This window comes from Arvicola amphibius, chromosome 9, assembly GCF_903992535.2.
Source record: "Arvicola amphibius chromosome 9, mArvAmp1.2, whole genome shotgun sequence".
In the NCBI taxonomy this organism is placed as follows: domain Eukaryota; kingdom Metazoa; phylum Chordata; class Mammalia; order Rodentia; family Cricetidae; genus Arvicola; species Arvicola amphibius.
The window spans coordinates 57,799,213-57,820,237 of record NC_052055.2 but is presented as its reverse complement, the minus strand read 5'-3'; the positions used below and the strand labels follow the sequence as shown (position 1 = coordinate 57,820,237).

The window sequence follows — 21,025 nt, the reverse complement described above, 5'->3', positions numbered from 1 at the left end:
GACAGGAAAAAAAACCGTAGAGAGTAAAAGGGAGTCAGGAGGACGTATAGAGAGGCACACAGGAAGTAGAAGGGAGGGGCATCCAGTTTGAGAGTTTTGAGACATCCTAGAAGAAAGTTCTTTCTGGAATGTCAGTGGAGGTTTTCACCCCGGCATCTGGCTCCCAAGTCTTTATTGATAAAAATCAGACAATTGAGATTTAATCGGAGACAACATTTGGCACTCCAACATGTGCCACAACCACACAGACAGAGAAATGATGCCAGCTGCAGACAAACGAAGAAGACAACAGACTTGGCTAGCTACCTGGAAAGTCCTCAAGAAGAGAGTTAAGTATTATTAAAAGAAAAAAATCTTTCCCTCATTAAAGATGGGAAATATCAAACACAGGACATTAGGATCCTGTACAGTCCTTACTTTAAGTGGCTTGAAAATAGAAGCTAAAAAAAAGATGAATGGCTTAGCTGAGACTGACTTAATACCAATTGTAATTACTAGCAGCCTGGTAATTCATATTTTACCCTTAATAAATTTTTGTGCCAAATATGAAAAGTGGATTGATAAGATACAAGCCTTTAAAAGACTTATAAATGAAAATTAAAAAAATACTCAGAAACAGACAGGAATTTAGACAAGAACCTACCACACCACATGATGAAACTGAAGAGGGCAGCCCAAAATTGTTAGAAAACCAACCTTAGTTTATCCAGTTACTGCACAAGAAAGATCAGGAGACTAGACACCCTAAAGGTTATGTAGAAGTTAAATGTAATCCTATAGAAATATTAGATTTGAGGAGATTTAAGGAAGTAGTAGTTTCATATGGTATGCATTCACCCTATGGGGAACAAATATTAAATTCATGGGTAACTCAGAACAGAATTATCTCCCAAGACTGGGAAGATTTGGCAACAGCAATATTGGAACCTGGTCCTAGTTACAACATGGTGGAAAGGGGAAGCTAGGGCCATAGAACAAAGAAATAGGGTTAGAGGGATTGGTAATTCCCAAGATCCGTTTCTCTAGAAGTCAATATGCTGAGGTACAAAGGCAGCTTGAATTTGGTGATCACACCTATGTCATTTAGCAACTTTAAATGCTCGGAACAGGGTAGAAGAATCAGGAAAGAGGTCTGAGTCATTTACTAAAATTATATAAGGCCCAAAATAAGCCTTCACTGAATTTTTTTTACAAAAATTGACTTCAGTTGTAAATAGAACAGTATCAGATCCAGAAGTCGGACAAACATTAATCAAATATTTGGCTTTTGAAAATGTTAATCCAGAATGAAAAAGGATGATTAAGCCTTTAAAGACAAGATCAGCATCAATAGATAAATGGATTAGAAACAGGGCTGATAATTGGATCTCACACTTATGATACTACTCTAATAGAAGTAATTTCTAAAAGTTTTAAGGAAAATCAAAATGTCAGATGTTTTAATTGTGGTAAGCAAGATCATTTGAAAATTGATTGTAGGCAAGATATTTCTAGAAACAACGTTTTTTCTAAAGACAATACAAAAAGAAGGTCCTAGTCTTCTGGAGTATGCAGAGGCATGGCAAAGGCTGGCATTGGACTAATGAATGCAGATAAAAAAAGGAAACACAAGGTAACTCTTTGTCATCAGGAAATGCCCTGAGGGGTCTCCTGCATGTCCCAACATCAATTGGATTCAATCATTCCCTGTCAGCATTGGAACTCATCCACAGATTAATTAAAAGACCTAATGTTGTTGTTAAAAGCAATGCTGCTATAAATGTAATCAAGGACAGAACAGCTTCAGTAGATAAATAACTACTGATCAGGAGAGATCAGTAAACAAGTATTTTGGCCAACCGCTATAAATGCTCTGAGACCAAAGTTAAATATATATATATGGCACTGCAATTGAAGGCTTAGTAGATACAGGAGCAGATGAAACTTTTTTCACTAAAATCTTGGCATCCAGATTGGCCTCTTCAGGAGGTAAATATTCAGCTTCTATTGATTGGAACTTTATCTCAGGTAAAGCAAAGTGCAAGATGGGTCAAGTGTATAGAACGAAAAGGACAAATAGGAAAGTTAAAACCATATGTGGCCAATATATCCATAAATTTATGGAGGCATAAATTGTTGCAGCAATGGAAAACAAGATTAACATTCCTCCAATCTCAGAAACAAACCACAAAATAAAGAATGCTTCTGAGAAAAATATTAAAAGGTATTATCAAGAACAGTCACAGCCCATTCATGTTGTACATAAGCAGGGCACAATAGTTGTTGATCTTTCAAAGATACCAAACTTCTTATCTTTTTGTTGTTATTGTTGTTGTTTTTTGAGACAGGATTTCTCTGTGTAGCTTTTGGAACCTACCCTGGAACTTGCTGTGTAGACCAAGCTGGCCTCAAACTCACAGAGATCTGCCTCCCTCTGTCTCCCAAGTGCTGGAATTAAAGGTGTACACCATCACCATCCACCTCCCTACCTTTAAAATATTTAGCTGACAAACCTGTGTAGTGGAAAAATGGCCTTTTTTGTTTGTTTGTTTTGTTTTTTGTTTTTTGTTTTTTGTTTTTTTATTTAAAAAATTTCCATCTCCTCCCCTCTTCCTCCCCCTTCCCTCCCCTCCCCCCCATGCCCTCCCTCCCTCCCTTTTCAGGCCAAGGAGCCAAAAAATGGCCTTTGACATCAGAAAAATTGCAGATACTAAAATAGCTGGTCCAGGAGCTCAACATATTGAAGAATTGACCAGTCCTTGTAATTCTTCTATATTTGTCATTAAAAAGAAGTCTAGAATATGGAGGATGGTATCGTATCTAAGAGTCATAAGCAAGGTGGTTCAGCCAATAGGCTCTTTACAGCATGGACTTCTCTTGCCTTCTTTATTACCTAAGGGATGGCCTATTATAGTGACTGATTTAACAGACTGCTTTCTTACTACACCTTTACAAGTACAGGATAAAGAAAAATTTGCCTTCACAGTGCCAACTTACAATAACGCTTAAACATTACAAGGTATCAGTGGGGGTGGGAGAGATGGCTCAGAGGTTAAAAGCACTAGCTGCTGTTCCAGGGTCCTGAGTTCAATTTCCAGCAACCATATGATAGTTCACAACAACCTATAATGATATCTGTGCCCTCTCCTGCTGTGCAGACATACATGCAGGCAAAACACTGTATATATAATAAATAAATAAATCTGAAAGAAAAGATATCAATGGAAGGTTCTTCCATAAGAAATGTAAAACATTTTCACCTGTTGCTGTGGGAACTCCTTCAGCCAATAGCCTTTAAGATACTGCCTACCAGCCGGGCAGTGGTGGCTCACCTCTTTAATTCCAGCACTTGGGAGGCAGAGGAAGGAGGATCTCTGTGAGTTCAAGGCCAGCCTGGTCTACAGAGCGAGTTCCAAGACAGGCTCCAAAGCTGTCTTGAAAAAAAAAAAAAAAAGAAGGGCTGGAGAGATGGCTCAGAGGTTAAGAGCATTGACTGCTCTTCCAGAGGTCCTGAGTTCAATTCCCAGCAACCACATGGTGGCTCACAACCATCTGTAATGAGATCTAGTTCCCTCTTCTGGCCTGCAAGTATACATGCAAGCAGAACACTGTATATGTAATAAATAAATAAATAAATCTTTAAAAAAAGAAAAAAAGATACTGTCTACTCAGAGACTATTTACAATTATACCAGACAGTAATCTTAAAACTTAACCATCATTTTAGGTTTTATCGGATCCCATAGAAATAACATCGCTCCCATGACAGCTGAAAGTAATTCTAGAAGACGATGTCCTCTCTCCCAACAAAGTTTATCCTCAGGGTTAGGGACATCAATAAGGGGTTGATTATAACTGGTATATGGTTGGGGTAAAAATTATGTAGGCTCAGGGATTTCTTTAAAAAACAGGGGGGATGAGATAATAGGTAGATTACTGTGAGCTTACACTAATAATAATAGTGAGTAATAGAGTGGATACTTGTGAGCTATTATTTATAGACAATTTACATTGGTATAGATTCTTATATGTTAATACAAATTCAAATTTATTTGTTATATTGAATATTCTCCTATTTCTGTTTACAATGTTTGTACACCTGTACAAAGTTATTTTGGCATATTGTATGCATGCATGCTTCTACCACTGCTTAAGATATTAAGATATTATTTAAGATAATTTTAGGATATATTTATCATATTGTACTTTACATTTATACCTCTAATCAAGCTACTTATACATTGTTTACATTTTGAGGTCATTGACCTCATTTGCTGCACAGTTGTTTAAAAATTATTTAATATTCTAATATGAAGCCTTAGTCTTTAAGCTATATAAGTATTAAGAATTATAGGTCAATAGTCATCCATGTTTGTCATAGTTATAGTTAGAGTAATCAGGTTCTCTAGATACATAACAACTGTGTTCTACATGTAGAGGTAATTTCAACCACTTCAAAGAACTGTAGAATATGGTATTTAAATATATTAGGGTTCTGATGATGTGAGACACAATTGCTCCTGGCAGCACCGATCTATTCCTGAGAGAATATTGTGCACCAAAGACACTCCACTTTGAGCTTGTTTTCTTCTTTGCAAAACTGGCCTTTGGGCAAAGAACTGCCCATGCCTTGACCACTAACCACTGACAAAATACACAGTGTCCAGACTGGACAAGCAGGATACAAGAAAAAAGACTGCCAAACCTTGCCAAGACAGGGTAAGACAGTTTTGAAACTTTTCCTGCTTCTGAAAATGGTCTGTCAGTTAGTTACTCTAGGCCTTAGCCAAAGTTGGTTGCTCCATTGTTGCAAATAAGACTTTGGGTGGTTGGTTGTCTCTGTCATTTATCGAACATGTTGGAAGCTTCTTGATTTCACTTCCTGTTTACTCAAGCAATATAATTTCCCTTCTCAAGTCTTATTTAAAAATATTTATTTATTATGTGTACAATATTCTGTCTGTACGTCTGCAGGCCAGAAGAGAGCACCAGATCTCATTACAGATGGTTGTGAGCCACCATGTGGTTGCCGGGAACTGAACTCAGGACCTTTGGAAGAGCAGGCAATGCTCTTAACCACTGAGCCATCTCTCCAGCCCCCTTCTCAAGTCTTTTATGGGATTGAAGACTAGACAGTGATAGTTACTTTCCTCTCAAGACTTAGCCAAGCCATTTCTAATACAAAACATAGATTCCTTATGATAGGATAACTATTGAAACATTTAGCATGTTTCTTGCTTGTATTATTTATGCTGGTTGTAATTCTAATTTTTATACTTGATATATGTTCTTACTGTATATAGTTTTATATTAAGCTTAGAACTCTTTTATTTTAGGCAAAAGGGGGAGGTGCTGTGGGAACTCCTTCAATCAATAGCCTTGAAGATACTGGCCCACTTTGGACGTGGTCACATCTACTATATATATAGATGTAAAAACATGCATAGCCGCCGGGCGGTGGTGGTGCACGCTTTTAATCCCAGCACTCGGGAGGCAGAGGCAGGTGGATCTCTGTGAGTTCGAGACCAGCCTGGTCTACAAGAGCTAGTTCCGGGACAGGCTCCAAAGCCACAGAGAAACCCTGTCTTGAAAAACAAAAACAAAAACAAAAAACAAAAAAAAAAAAAAAAAAAAAAAAAAAAAACATGCATAGCCCCTTGGCTGCTGGATTCGGTTCCTGTTCCCTGTTCAAGCAGAGGACTGCTGATCTGTGCGTCTACCCCTAAATAAAGGAACCTTTATTAGACTCCATTCTGAGCTAGTCTGGGACTATTTTATTGTAATCAACAACAACCTGTGTCACTATTTTGTACAACAGAAATAATTTGTGAAGAGTTTCCTCAATCTAAAATTTATTATTATATGGATGATGTCTTACTGGCTGATTCACATGCGGATACCTTAGAAAAAATGTTTGATGAAGAAAAGAGAATTTTGCCTTGTTTACAAATTGCTTCTGAAAAATACAAAGAAGAGATTCTGTCAATTATGTTCTAACAATTATATAAGAGGTTTATAGAAAATTTGACTACAGAAAGTACAAATCGAGGGAGATCAATTACAAATTCTTAATGATTTTCAAAAGTCTCTGGAAGATATTACCTGGATTAACTACTTAAGAGCTAAGTAATTTATTTCAAACCTCACAAGGATAAGGACTTAAATAGTTCAAGAAAATTATCAGCTAAGGCTGAGAGTTTTAGTATTCAGGCATTATACTGGCCCACCCTTGGGGTCTTCAACTGTAGCCACTAAGAGCACTCCTTGTGTACTTGTGTTGGTTGGTAATCAGGCACCTACACTGGCCAGCCCTAAGATTCCTGACAGAATATGTCATCAAGTCACGTGCATATCTACCATACCCCCTTATAAAAAGCAGGACCCTCCCGTGTCTCCCTCTCTTTCCTGCTGCTCTCATCCCAGAGGCCTCTCTGCCAGCCTGTCCCTTCCCTTCCTCTCTCCTCAATAAGCCTCCCACATGAGTTCTGTTATGTGGTGTTACATTCCTTCTCACTGCTGCACCACACTGCAAAACAACAGAGATAGAATTGGCTCTGTTAGAAAATAGATTACAGGACGTACATGTAGATCACTTGATCCAAAGTTTTATTGTACTTTATTTATTTTACCTTCTACACATTCTCCCATAGGGATTCTTATGCAGAGAGAAGATAATATGTTAGAATGGATATTTTTAGCGCACAAACATAGTAAAAAACTAAAAGAGAAATGGAGAATAGGTTTCTGAATTGATTCTGAATGGAAAAAAATGAGACTTCACCAATTAGCAGGAACAGACACAGAAGAAATTGTGGTACCTTCTACTAATGCTGAAATTGCCTATTATGGGCAGAAAATGAACATTGGCAAAGAGCTTGCATTAATTTTTTGGGAGAGATTAACAACAAATATGGCAAAAGCAAGAGACTTCCACTTATTAAAGAATTAGTGGATTCTCCCTCATACAATAACAGAGACACCAGGGGCTGGAGCCCCACTTTCTACAGTGATGCAAATAAATCAGGAAAGGCAGGAAAAATAAGCAAAGTGGCTCAAAGTCCTTATGATTCTGCTCAAATATTAGAGCTGTATGCCATGATATTATTAGATTTTTCTGAATCTCTTAATAAAGTTACTGACTCTCATTATACAGAAAGAGTTGTTTTGCATATTGAAACTGCTGAACTTGTTCCAGATAATTCAGAATTAACTTTGCTATTTATCCAACTACATCAAATAATCGGAAATAGAAACCATCTATTATATATAACACATATTAGATCCCATATGTATCTACCTATGGCTATGACCAACAACGCTGCTATGAACATAGTTGAGCACATGTCCTTGTGGCACCATTGAGCATCCTTTCGATATATACCCAAAAGTGGTATTATTGGGTCTTGAGGAAAGTTGCTTCCTAATTTTCTGAGAAATCGCCACACGACATCCAAAGGGGTTGTACCAGCTTGCATTCCCACCAGCAATACAGAAGTGTTCTCTTTTTCCCCACAACCTCTCCAGCATAAGTTGTCATCAGTGTTTTGATCTTGGCCATTCTTACAGATGTATGATGGAGTCTCAGAGTTGTTTTGATTTGCATTTCTCTGATGGCTAAGGATGTTGACCACTTCCTTAAGAGTCTTTCAGCCATTTTAGATTCCTCTGTTGAGAGTTCTGAGAGGTCTGTACTCCATTTTGTTTATTGGATTATGTGTTCTTTTTGTGTCCAATTTCTTGAATTCTTTGTATATTTTGGAGATCAGACCTCTGTCTGATGTGGGATTAGTGAAAAATTTTTTTATATATTTATTTATTATGTATACAATATTCTGTCTGTGTGTATGACACAGGCCAGAAGAGGGCACTAGACCCCTTTATAGATGGTTGTGAGCCACCATGTGGTTGCTGGGAATTGAACTCAGGACCTTTGGAAGAGCAGGCAATGCTTTTAATCTCTGAGCCATCTCTCCAGCCCGTGAAAATCTTTTCCCATTCTGTAGTCTGTCGTTTTGTCTTGTTGACTGTGTCCTTTGCTTTACAGAAGCTTTTCAGTTTCAGGAAGTCCCATTTATTAATTGTTCCTCTCAGTGTCTGTGCTGCTGGGGTTATATTTAGGAAGTGGTTCCCTGTGCCAATGCGTTCAAATGTACTTCCCACTTTCTCTTCTTTTTTTTTTTTTTTTTTTTTTTTTTATTTTTCGAGACAGGGTTTCTCTGTGGCTTTGGAGCCTGTCCTGGAACTAGCTCTTGTAGACCAGGCTGGCCTCGAATTCACAGAGATCCACCTGCCTCTGCCTCCCGAGTGCTGGGATTAAAGGCGTGCGCCACCACCGCCTGGCTCCCACTTTCTCTTCTATAAGGTTCAGTGTGGCTGGTTTTATGTTGAGGTCTTTGATCCATTTGGATTTGAGTTTTGTGCATGGTGATAGATATATTCATTCTTCTACATGTTGATATCCAGTTATGCCAGCACCACTTGTTAAATATGCTTTCTTTTTTCCATGTGATATTTTTGCTTCCTTGTCAAAGATCAGGTGTTCAAAGATGTGTGGATTGATATCCAGGTCTTCTATTCAGTTCCATTGGTCCTGTCTGTTCTTATGCCAATACCAGGCTGTTTTCAGTACTGTAGCTCTGTAGTAGAGTTTGAAGTCAGGGATTGTGATGCCTCCAGAAGTTCTTTTATTGCATAGGATTGTTTTGGCTATCCTGGGTCTTTTGCTTTTCCCTATGAAGTTGAGTACCATTCTTTCGAGGTCTTTGAAGAATTTTGCTGGGATTTTGCTGGGCATTGCGTTGAATCTGTGGCTTTACCAAGTTTAATGCAGATGAATTTGAAGACATGATAGCTGAGAACCAGCTATCCCTGATGGCTATGGGATCAAATAACTCCCCAATTACAATCCCCTGGGCAAGTGGCAGGCCATGCAGTCCTGATGGCTTCCCCCGTGCTCTCCTATACCCCCCCCTCAGTCACATTCAGTAATAAATCTCACAGCCAAAAAAAAGAACATGAGACTTTAGGGAATGTTATATTATTTTTTTATTTTTATTTATTTTTGTGTGGGGGGTGGTGATCAAGACAGGATTTTTCTGTGTAACAGATCAGGCTGTCCTGGTACTCACTCTGAGGACCAGGCTGACCCGGAATACAGAGATCTCCCTGCCTCTGCCTCTTGAGTGGGAAAGGAAAGTGGCGTGTTTGGCAGAACTCCAGTGGCACCACCAGTTAGTGGACCATTCGCTCCTACACAGGGGTTATAAACGCGAGTGTCAGGAGTGGGTATGGGATAGTTGAACTTGTCATTTTTGCCTCATTTAGAGACACCTAAAAAACAACACTCCCAGACACACCCAGTCTGTGAGGCTGTTTTCTGGAGGTTGAACTGATATGGGAAGCCCTCCCCCAAATGCAGGTGACACCATTCCCTGGGCGAGGGCACCCATACTTCATCTCTCTGCACCTCCGAACTGTGGACACAGCATGAGCAGACACCCCACCCATCTGCCACAGTGTCTTTCCTGCCAGGATGTTTTGAACCCTGCCCCAAAAGTGTAAGCTAAAACAACCCCTCCTGCCCTAAATTGCTTTTGTTAGGCATTTTGTCACAGCCTAAATAAAACAACTAACAGACACTGGACCACACCAACCCACCTCTTCGCCAGATCGATGCCTGGTTAGGGCTGGTGACGTGGCTTGGTGGCTTTGCCTGGCATGCACCAAGTGTTCAATTCCTAGTTTGTTTGTTTTTTTAATGAGCCCCTTAGAGAAGAGCACCCAATTAATTCTCATCTAGCATAGATACTAAACTACACTCTATTTAGCACCACTCACCAGACTGGGTCCTAGTTTGCTTCCTACTAAAAGACCAAAGCACTACTACTAAAAGCAATGTGGGAAGGAAAGGGTTTATTCCATTCCAAGTTTCAAGTCACACTCTGTTAGGGAGGAAAGCAGAGGCGAAGAGAAGCAGAAGCTCTGGAGGAAAACTCTCCACAGCCTGTTAACCCTGCTTTCATTTACAAAACAGGACCCCCCTGCCCAAGGGCAGTACTTCCCACAGGAGGCTGAGCCCTCCCACATCTATCCCAATCAAGAAAATGTCCCACAGAACAGCCCTCTGGTTAAGCTGATGGAGGCATTTTCTCGATTGAGGGTCCCTCTCCGTAGATGACTCTAGCTAATGTCAAGCTGACAAAAATGTAACCTGCATACTGTGTACCCGAAAACTTAAATGTTTCAGGGGAGATAAAGCAGGTACATTGGTTCCATTGGTCCTCCTGTCTGTTCTTATGCCAATACCAGGCTGTTTTCAGTACTGTAGCTCTGTAGTAGAGTTTGAAGTCAGGGATTGTGATGCCTCCAGAAGTTCTTTTATTGCATAGGATTGTTTCATATTTAGAATCCAAGTAAATTAAATGGAGACTTGAAGCTAAGAGTTAATCACAAAACTGTCAAGGTCAAGATGGGCAAGTCGTCCATTTGACACTTGAATTCAGGACGTCAGACACGTTAGGCAAAAGCTCTTCCAAGGAGCTACGCCTGCCACAGCTCCTTTTTGTGCCCCTCAAAGGGGGCATGAAACAGACAGAACTACTGAAGTCCGGTTTCCCTAGCTTGCCCAGGCATCTCTCACAGCCCGAACTCCCAACGTTTCCTGTTCTCTGGGAACTAGTTCTTCCCAATATTCTCTCAGGGGACACTGAGTGATTCGGCCGGTTTCCCGGCACCCACGACGACCCTCAGTCAAGGCGGAGTCCATCTGAGGTACCCGACTGGCACCGCTCCTTCTCTCAGGGTGTTTCCCTGGGAGCATGGCTACCACCCTGCATCTCCTCCTTAGACATGAATCTTCCTGACCATACTGGACGCCAATTCGCCCCTGCCTGAGCAAGTGTTGTGCTCACCAAAGGGCCTGACAGAATATTTTATCTAAAAACACTGGCCGATAAAACAATACAAAATTCGGGCCTGGGGAGACTCTCCAAGCTTAGTGCTGATTACGAAGCTCAAATTTATACTGCGGCCCCGCCCTCCCAGCGTCGCCTAGGCTGTGTCTCACCACAAGCCCGCCCTCTCCGCTACTCTTTGAACCGGGAACCTTCTCTAGTTCTTACAATTAATGCCCACTGCCTCCCTAGGTGCCTTTTCCAATTAGGAAAGTTTCACTTCCGGCTTCCGGCAAAATGTTTTATTCTAGGCCACCTAGCCACGCCCCTTTCGCTCTCGTTTCCAGCACGAACCGGAAAAGATCGCGCAACCCCGTGCTCACAACCCGGAAGTAGATGCTTCTCACGGAAGCCGGCTTTGGCCCTGCGGCTCCTGCAGTCGCCGCGGAGAAATTGTTGGAGCTGGCAGCCTAGGAATGGTGAGACCTCTCGGTTCGTCTCCTAGTGTTCTCAGTAGAGTTGGGGGCAAAGCGGAGTTTCACAGTGTGCCGCGGGGCACAACCCCCCGCAAGATTCGGGGCCCCGCCCCGGTATCGCCCCGAAAAATCTGCGCATGCGTGAGTCTGACCGAGCTAGAATCGGGCCTGCGGCGTTCCACGCATGCGCAAAGGTGGCATGCTTGTGGTGGGGTGAGACTTGGCGGGGAGTCGGTCCTGGTTCGCTGTCACCAGCCGGTGGGGCTCAGAGCCAGACTGCGAGCGCATCGCGGTTTATCGGTGCAGTACTGTGTGCTGCAGCGCTGACTAAATTACCACTTCTCCCCAGAGCCCCTGAAACAGCCCTGGACTGACCCCTCACCTCGGGTGGGCTCCCGCGGGAGGGGCGCGGAGGGACGGGAAGGAAGGGCAAAGACTGCCTCAGTTGCGTGTGGGACTGGGCACCTTCCCCCCCTCTCTGGCGGTGCCCGCTTTCCCCGGCCGTAACCCGCCGAGCAGGGCGGGGAGCGTCCTGCGGGGCTGAGCCCGGAACTTTGCCCCGGGAGGCACCCGAGTCCGAAGGGGCGGGGCCTGCAGACAGCCCTCCAGGAAGTCTGTCCCTGAGTTTTCCTGGGGCTAGAGGCGGGTCCGCCAAGGCGGTGGGGATTCACACAGCTCCCAAACCACTTTTTAATCTTCAGCACCCACTTACGTAAAAGCCGCAAATGGAAGGGGGAGAAAGGTGTAGTGAGACACCGGGATTCTGTCTAGCCTCCCCGGCTGCGGCCTAGGAGAAGGGCTGGTGCTGCTGCTGTGAGCGGGCCATTGAAGAAAAAAGCTGAGCCAAGAATCCCTTGACGCTTTGACAGTCAAGATGTTTCATTTGGGATTTCCTGGTAAAATTAGAGGGGTCTCTGAACCTAGTGTGTCTTTTGTCTTCAGCTTTTATCGTGCTCCCCAAGGTCACAGTGACTTCCACATAGCTACTTAGATTTGTGTTTCTATTATTTGAAGCAGGGTCTCACTATATAGCCCTTGCTTGCTGGGTAGGCCGGGCTGGCCTCAAACTCAACAGGGATCCATCTGCTTTTCTGGTACTGGGATTAAAGGGCAGGAGCCATCGCACCAGGTAATAGCTACTGATCTTTGAGTGTAATTGGGAGTGGCGCTTCATGCCTCTTCCCACTACATATGCCCTCCCTGCCTCAGGAGACAGGAAACATGAGCAAGTTCAGGAAGTGGGAAATGGGTTTGGCCCGTTAGAAACCTGAGCCTTAGGGAGCTTTATTTCTCCTTTGCAGACTCTCTACTCTACTTCTAAGCTCTCTTGGTCAGAATCCTTGGATGAGCGTGCGGGACCCTTCCTCCTAGCCCTGTGTTTGGAGCCGGTGGCTTTGGGACTGTGAGAGGATGGACAAAGGTAGTATGAGGCCAGCCCACCTCCCCAGATGCTCGGGCACCAAGCATCTGCTGATTTTACCTCCCCCCTCGGGCCTTGCACAAGTGTCTTTCGGCTCTGGCTTGGTGTTGCCACCATCCCCCCTTGGGCCAGCACCACCCATGCACCTCTTGGCAGAGCCACAGTTCGAACTGACTTGCTGCTGAGCTGCTCTTTGGCACGCTGCATTGATGGCAGAGGGAGCAGTTATGCCCAAGAGCCCGGTGTGTCGGCATCACCAGTCTGACCTGAGTACCATGTGCTGCACGACATGACACGTGGCCCCGGGAAGAACTGCCCAGCGTGGAAGGTCTGGGCCAGGTCTGAGCCCAGACGGGATATGGATGGCCGGAAACCCCACCTTAGAAGCTTCGAGCTCAAGGAGGCAGGGAAAGGGCTGAAGGGACTAACAAGGGAGAGGCTGAGAAAAAGGGGTCCACGTGCAGAGGGTGCCTGGGAAGCCCGAGTTCACCATTTCTATTTTTCTAGATTCCCAGGGGCTGCTAGATTCATCCCTGATGGCATCAGGCACTGCCAGCCGTTCAGAGGATGAAGAGTCCACTGGCAGGACAGAAGCGAGCCTCCTCTCAGGCCCTGGGTACTATCCCTAAACGGAGAAGCTCTTCCAGAGTAGCCGGGTTCGGAGAGACTGGAAGCGGAGGGCTTGTGGGATTAGCTACCACATGCTTTAACCTTTGCTGGGAATGGCCCCTCTGACCCTGCCTTGGGTCCAGACAGAGCCAGTTGCTTTTCCTTTCCTTTTCCCGCTGTTACCTCCCCCTGTAGCATTCAGGACAGGGCAGAGGCGGTACCAGCCTCTCTGTGGCGGTCTGCAGTCTCTAACCCGTACGCTCTCATCTCAGGACTCGCTTGTAGTCATTCCCTGTGCACTGAGCCCGGCACTGGTTAGAAATGAAGGCAGCTGGGCAGGTTAGTTCCCACTGGAGCCTGCTCTTTGGGGCTGGATGGCTAACCAGTGGCTAACAGTGCAGGGCTTCCTACAGGTTCATCAAGAAGGAAAAAGTTTGATGATGAGCTGGTGGAGAGCAGCCTGGCCAAGTCTTCTACCCGGGTGAAGGGGGCCAGTGGAGGAGAGTCGGGCCGCTGCTCAGGGAGCGAGCCCTCTCTAGTGAGAAGAAGAGGTAAGGGATCTGGATACAGCCAGGGGCCAGGAGTCTGTTCCCCAGATAGATGAGGCTGTGAGGGACCGAGCTACCCCGCCCCCACTCTAGGCCCCTCCCTCCTGTCTTTCCCTACTCCCTTCTTGCTGCACTCCTCAACTCTTGCCAGTGCATCCTGATCACATTTGGTTGTGGGAGGCAGGGAGCATGTATCTATTCTCTGGGAGCAGACAGCTTGTTCCCAGCATTGCAGGGTGTAAAAATTAACCCCCAGGTGGCATTGCTCTGGCCCCAGACAGTGGTACCAGCAAGAGTAGTTCCCTCGGTATCCTCCCCACCCACCCTCCATTCTCAACCCAAGGATACCACGAGCAGAAAGAAGACCCCCATCTGGTCAAGAATTATGCAGAAGTTAATTTGGTGGGGGTGGGTATTGGAAAGCTGAGCTCTCCAGCTTGGCTCCCTGGTGGTTCCCTGAGCTGCAGCTGTCACGGTTTTGTGAAGCAGTAGGTTGGAAGCCCTAGCTTTCTGCTACCAGCTTTGAGTTTATTGTGCTCCATGCCCTGTACCCAGGTATCCAAGGCCCCCAGCACTCCTGTGCCACCCAGCCCTGCCCCAACCCCTGGACTCACTAAGCGTGTGAGAAGAAAAGCAAACAGCCACTTCAGTGACGAAGGATCTGGGCCGATGGAAGCCTGCAGACGTACCTCCTACTCATCAATGCTGTGCTGCAGGTAGTTTACCCCCCCACACCCCACCATGGGACTGGGGCTCCCTTCCCCTCTACCCTCCAAAATCCGAACCCCACACTAGCTCAGAGTAGGGACCCTATGGCTTCCAAGGGAAGGATTCTTCCCAGTGCGAGACTGGAGCAAACCAGTCTGGGTCTTGCAGACCAATGACCTGACATCTGTCCACCGGGGTGTGAAGTTCAGCTGTCGTTTCACCCTTCGGGAAGTTTCAAGAGCGTTGGTACGCCCTGCTCTACGACCCGTCATCTCCAAGTAAGTGGGCTGCTCTCAGTAGAGGGGAGGTGCTGGGGGTACCCAAATTTGGAACTAGGTATAGGAAATCCAGATTCTATCAGGGCCAAAGGAAGGGCTTGGGAGGCAGGTCTGGGGCCTTGTGTCCTCTGGATAATTGGGGGACCTGCCAGGTTTACAGAGCAGCTCCTTCCTCTAGCGCCTTCTAGTTCCAGGTGGAAAGAAGCGGCAGAGTCTGGGGCGGTAGAGAAGGTGGCATATGAAACAAATGGCCACAAGTGCCAGGAGCCCCAGGTCCACCAGTGTCACCTCTGAACTTTTCCACACTGGCCCTATAGATCCTTATATGAAGAGGGGAACTGAGCCGTCTTGCACTTAGAAGGCAAAGGCAGGTCGGTCTATGAGTTCAAGGCCAGCCTGGTCTACAGAGCCAGCTCCTGAACGGCCACGGCTACACAGTGAAACCCTGCCTTGAAAACAAACAACAAAAAGAGAACCAAAACAAAGAGTCCCAAGACCCTGCTAGGTTCAGAATTCCCACTAAGCTCACGCACATAGGCAGCCATGCTCCTCAGTCACTTAGTGAAATGTCCTCAGAACTCGGTCTGATGCTGAGTGCCCATCCTCTCCTTCACCAGCCCTGCACCCACTGTAGCTGTAGCCATAGCCCCAGAGATGCCAGAATACAGGCTGGCCTCAGCATGGGAAGAAGGGGACAGTAGGCAGTGGTTAATGAGTGCAGCGTTAGCCATGTACTGGGGAAGGGCTTAAAAAGAGTTACAGCTTGCCCGGCTCTTTCTTGTATGCTGTTTTGAGCCCAGGTCTTACTATGTATACCTGCCTGATTTGGAGCTTTTCTATAGCCTAGACTGGCCTTGACTTTGAACTATCCTCCTGCCTCCATCTTCTGCAGGCTGGAATTACAAGCGTGTGCCACCACACTGGGTTTTTTTAGAGAATGTGACCTTCCATTTAATGGAGTTGCATCTTCATCACTGGACCATGCCCCCGGTGCCTGTGCTAAGCCTCAGGTTATTTCTACCAAGACTTCTAGGCTTGGAATCTCTAAGTCCCAAACGCGTTTATAGGTTTGGGGGGAGTAGGAACCCCAGATTACTTGACTCCCTCCTTTCAGCTCTGTCCTTCATCTCCTTTCCATGCTCAGGCTGGCTTGCCAGGCATGAGGCAATGCACCCAGAAGCCATTGCAGCCATTCAGAGCAAGGCCTGTTCCGCAAGGCTGAAGAGCAGTTGCTGAGCAAAGTAGGATCGGTAGGTTGAGGACTGGGATAGAGCCACAAAGCTGGGCACTTGGAAAGCCACCAGTGTGGGGAGCCCTCTGTCTGCCCTGTCTGTGGTCTGCACACACGTGCAGATGAGCACATCTGCGGGGATCTTTGTGATGTGTCTTGGGAGAAACCATTCCTGTCCCCCCTGGTTGACTGTTGCTTCTTCCAGTTCCTGGGAGGGCTTGGGGACAAGGATGGGGCGGGAATGAGGAAACCCTGGCATGAAAGCTTATTTGTTGTCTCCAGACCAGCCAGCCCACCTTGGAAACCTTCCAGGACTTGCTACACAGACACCCTGATTGCCTTCTACCTGGCTCGTACTGCCAAGGCTCTGCAGGCCCACTGGCAGCTCATGAAACAGTATTACCTACTTGAGGACCAGACAGGTAACACACCCAGGAACTGCAGTGTGAGCGGCCAGGTGTTCAGGTGGGAGAGCTTGTGTGAAGTGCTCTGGGCACAGCTGCCTGCCAGTGTCAGGAAGCCCCTAGTATCCTCTTCACCTCAGTTTGCAAAACAACAGCAGCAACAAAACTTGCTTCCTTGTAGAGCTGGTAAGGTCTTTGGCGTCATGGAAAGGGAGAGACCAGCTTGCATGGTATCTTGTGCCAAAAGTCCAAATAGCAGTTATTACTGCTTCTTGGTTTTTGGGTTTTTGTTTTTTCTTGACCCTATCTTGCCATCACAAACGATACATTAGTATATTATTTATAGGAAGCATTAAACTGGAGCAGCCTGAGAGTGTTGTCTTTACCCCCTCTTCCTCATGTCCTCAGAGACAACGACCTGCTTTAAAGTTGCTCTGTCAGCACTCGGCCTCCCCCCCCCCCCCATTGCCTTGTTGTGGACCAGGGAGTGTGTGTTGTCAGGTAGTTTAGGCCTAGGACTCTCCATTGGGACCTGATAGCTTAGGCCCCGCTATCTACTCTCTTCCCCAAGGGCTGGAGTGCTTCTGCTACCCTCTTATCATGAACTTCCCTTCTCCAAGCCAGAAGAAGTTTTAGGAAAGCCATCTGGTTAGGCTGCAGAAAGCCTGTAGGAGGACTGGTGCCCAGGTCCTGGTGTCTATGGCTTAGGCCACACTCTTCTTGCCCGAATCCACTGCCTGCTGTGTAGTGCATCACACACCATAGTTCCCCATACTAGGAAAAGTGAAGCCCTTCGTGTGGATGCTCCCTGCAGCTCTGCTTCGAAAAAGATGGTCTCCTGCACGAGGCCCATAGAAATACAGCCACGGGTTTTAGTGGTTCAGGGTCTTCTGTCTTACCTGTCACTGAATCTCACAGAGAACATTTTCTACGGCTTTAAAGCCCGCTGTCTTTGTTTTTGTTGTTTTGGTTTTTTTTGAGACAGGATTTCCCCATTATAGCCTTGGCTGTCCCTGGAACTCGGTCTGTAGACCAAGCTGGCCTAGAACTTAAAGAGATCCACCTAGCCTCTGCCTACCAAGTGCTGGTATTAACGGCATGTGCACCACCTGTCCAGCTTTATTTTATTTATTGTTTGTTTATTTGCTTAATTATTATCTATCTATCTATCTATCTATCTATCTATCTATTCTATCTATCTATCTATTTGTGGGTCTGGTTTTCTACAGCCAGGCTGACCCTCCTGCCTCCATCACTCAAGAACTGGAATTATACGTTTGTGTCACCAGATTCTGCTTCTTTTGCCATTGTTTTGGAAGTCACTCTGTTGACTGAAAGCCTTATCTAAAGTTATAGAATTTTTTTCCTCCAAGAGTCTTTGTTGTGGGAATTAGTTTCTCATTGCTTAGATCCCAGGGTCCCAAGGATCAGACGGTTTCCTTGGCTTAGCCAGCAGGTTAGTCACACATTAGTCGTGGATTTCAGTGGACCTGATGGAAGGCAGCTTGGTGGCAGTGACCAGAGAGCCTACTCCTCTGTCACCACAGTCTGTTGCCTCCTGTGTAGCCCTCCAACCCCCAATCTGGCTGCTGGCTACCCTGCTGTGGAGCGCCGCTGCTAGAAATAAGTGCAAGTTCTTGTTTTTTTTTTTTTGTTTGTTTGTTTGTTTTTGTTTTTCGAGACCAGGGTTTCTCTGCAGCTTTAGAGCTGTCCTGGAACTAGCTCTTGTAGACCAGGCTGGTCTAGAACTCACAGAAATCCGCCTGCCTCGCTCCCGAGTGCTGGGAATTAAAGGCGTGCGCCACCACCGCCCGGCGAAATTGCAAGTTCTTATAATTCTGGGTTCCTCAGTTTTCTTCTCTTCTCACCAGAAACTTGAAACTTTCATGAAGCAATATTTCTCCAGAACATAACTGTTCGGTTCTAATATTAATTTTCCTGCTCTGTTCATCTTTTTAACAGCAATAAAGCTAATTCAGGGCCTATAAGAAAGTCACCCCCACAGGTTGAAGTGGAAGCAGTTTCTGCAGGCCTGTGCTTTCCAGTGGTTGCCGCCTGTTAGGGTGGCCAGAAAGGCTGGGGAGCGCATTAGGTCCTGGCTGTGCCAGCATCTGCCCTCTGCTGTCCCTCATATACAGGGGAGCCTCCCCTGGTCTCTGACCCCTCACGTATACAGGGAGCTGAGCAGTCCTCTCATGTCTCATGACACTCTCATGTCACGGGTTGAGTGTGTCATGCACCACAAGCCCAATGCAGGTCAGCTGTAGTTCCCTTGTCTTGAACCACCTCTGTCCCAAGTTCAGTGGCAGGACGCATTGTGTGAGGTCAGAGTACCGCTGACTTGGGACAGTGCTCCCCTGGCTCTGGCACCCTGGCTACTCGGCTCGCCTGGCTGTTGGGCAGCCAGGGCTGGAGTAGGAGCCTCGACATTTACACTTCCTCTGTTGTTTGTTCAGTGCAGCCACTGCCTAAGGGGGACCAAGTGCTAAACTTCTCTGATGCAGAGGACCTGATTGACGACAGTAAGCTCAAGTGAGTTCCTGGAGAGGGTTGACTCCAATTTGTTGGGCACACCAGGCTGCCCAGCAGACGTAGCTTCAGCTGCAGCTGCTGGGCCTAGCCACCCTGTTGCACCCTCTCCTATGGGGGCCCGCTTAAGACTCACTGCCTTCCCTTTCCCCACCTGGGTCCCAGGCTAGGCCAGGCCTTAAACGACTTCCTAGGCCCCTTGGCTGAAGAGCCTGGGGTGCCCTAGTGCGGCCAGGTACGGGTTCCTAATAGGGGCCTTATCCACCCTCTTTCACCACTCAGGGACATGCGAGATGAAGTCCTGGAGCATCGGTAGCCTGCCCCTCTGGGGACAGTGGGGGTGGGAGTCTCCTCGCTGAACTGGAGGGGACCAGTTCAAGGTGCTAGTGGCATCAGTGTCCCTTCTTAACGTTTCATCTGCACCTCAGAGCTGACAAGTGGGCTGACCGGCGGCAGAGAAACGAGAGATCCGGCAAGCTGGAACAGGAAACTGCATAAGTGGCAGGTGCTTGTGGACCGCATCACAGGTGAGGCCGGAGACCAGAGAGCATCCTCTGTGGTATCTGTCCACTGAGCCCCTTTGCTTGCCCTATCTGGGTATGCTGTTTGCCAGTCCAGTCCCGGTCTTCCCCACCCTGGTGCAGGGCTGGGAATATCCTACTTGCTTACTCTGCTCTTCCTCAGGCATGAGCTCTCCAGACTTCGACACCAGACCCATGGCCGTGTTGCGGGGCCGCATGGGTGCGATACCTAATGCGTTCTCGTGAGGTAAGACAGGCTGTCGCTGTTCCCCACCCTGCCTCGGCACCCGTCCTTTGTTGTCCCTTACTCTGCCCAGTCCTTGTTTTCTCATTGTTCTACCTGGCCTGTGTGCGGGCCTACCTTTCCCTCATTCCCTGTCCCAGCCCTCACCTCCACCATTTCCCAGATCACCCTGGGCAGAGGCGACCAAGGACAACCAGATCGATGTGGACCTGTCTCTAGAGGGGTCCAGCCTGGAAGATCTCCCGCAAGCAAGCGTATACCCTCCTGCCACTCCAGCGGCCTCTCACTGGGACTGTCCAGCCATGGCCATATGCCTCAAGAGCCCTCACGGGCCAGTGAGGCAGGCCAAAGGAATTGGTGCCTTGAGGTCTCTAGCTAGGGTGTCTAAAGCTCCTTCAAGCCCTCCTCCCCAGGAAGCAGAAAGGCACTAGCTCTCTCTCCGGGTTGTCTCCCTTGTCATTCATTTTCCTTTCTGCCTCAACAGGTGTCATCAAGCTGAAAAACAATGGTGACTTCTTCATTGCCAATGAGGGCCGGCGGCCCATCTAGATTGATGGCCGGCCTGTGCTGTGTGGTTCCAAGTGGAGGCTTAGCAACAACTCTGTGGTGGAGGTGAGTTTGGGGACCAGAGCATGCCAGGGTATGTCACCTGGTGCATGACAGTCTAGTCCATGGATGTCCTGTTCCACCCTCGGTACTGAGCCATCTTTCCTGCCCAGATCGCCAGCCTGAGATTTGTCTTCCTCATCAACCAGGACCTCATTGCCCTCAGCCGGGGCCGAGGCTGCCAAGGATCACACCGCCAGTGAGGCGGGTAGAGGGGCATCCTCTAGCCATCAGTTTCCCCTGTCATTCCAGCTCCCTTGAGCTGGGAACTCAGGCTCCTGGAAAACCCTTCTACCCAGAGTGGGCTAGTGGAGGCCCAACTGCTGGCCCATGATTTGAGCCTTTGAGGCAAGGTGGGATCACCATGGGGAAGCAAGGAGAGGCTGGGGACCCTGAGCCTCCCCAGAGCCAGAGCCCCCATCATTGCCACAATCACTCCTGTGTCTCCAGTGGGTCAGCTTTAGACTCTTCTTTTTTGTTTTTCTTTTTTGTAAATAAAAGCACCCAAGTTCCAAAGTACTTTTATTTTTTTGTTTTTTTTTTTTTTCATATAAAAAAATTGAGGACAGGTGGAGATGGGC

The 21,025-nt window shown here is 46.7% G+C and overlaps 1 protein-coding gene across 1 annotated transcript; it reads left to right on the top strand.

The window, feature by feature from the left end:
- Nucleotides 1-11,560: 11,560 nt before the first annotated feature.
- On the top strand, nucleotides 11,561-20,963 carry Mcrs1 (microspherule protein 1). Its single transcript, XM_042055741.1, is given in 26 exon segments — nucleotides 11,561-12,766; nucleotides 13,274-13,344; nucleotides 13,346-13,422; nucleotides 13,799-13,926; nucleotides 14,180-14,331; nucleotides 14,479-14,547; nucleotides 14,550-14,571; nucleotides 14,574-14,608; nucleotides 14,610-14,639; nucleotides 14,800-14,865; nucleotides 14,867-14,913; nucleotides 16,054-16,068; nucleotides 16,070-16,110; nucleotides 16,113-16,159; nucleotides 16,423-16,476; nucleotides 16,478-16,562; nucleotides 19,001-19,076; nucleotides 19,356-19,388; nucleotides 19,512-19,600; nucleotides 19,758-19,813; nucleotides 19,815-19,841; nucleotides 20,002-20,016; nucleotides 20,018-20,059; nucleotides 20,061-20,089; nucleotides 20,321-20,450; nucleotides 20,558-20,963. Coding segments are annotated over 26 exon segments (1,536 nt in total). The 5' UTR covers nucleotides 11,561-12,756; the 3' UTR covers nucleotides 20,648-20,963.
- Nucleotides 20,964-21,025: the final 62 nt, after the last annotated feature.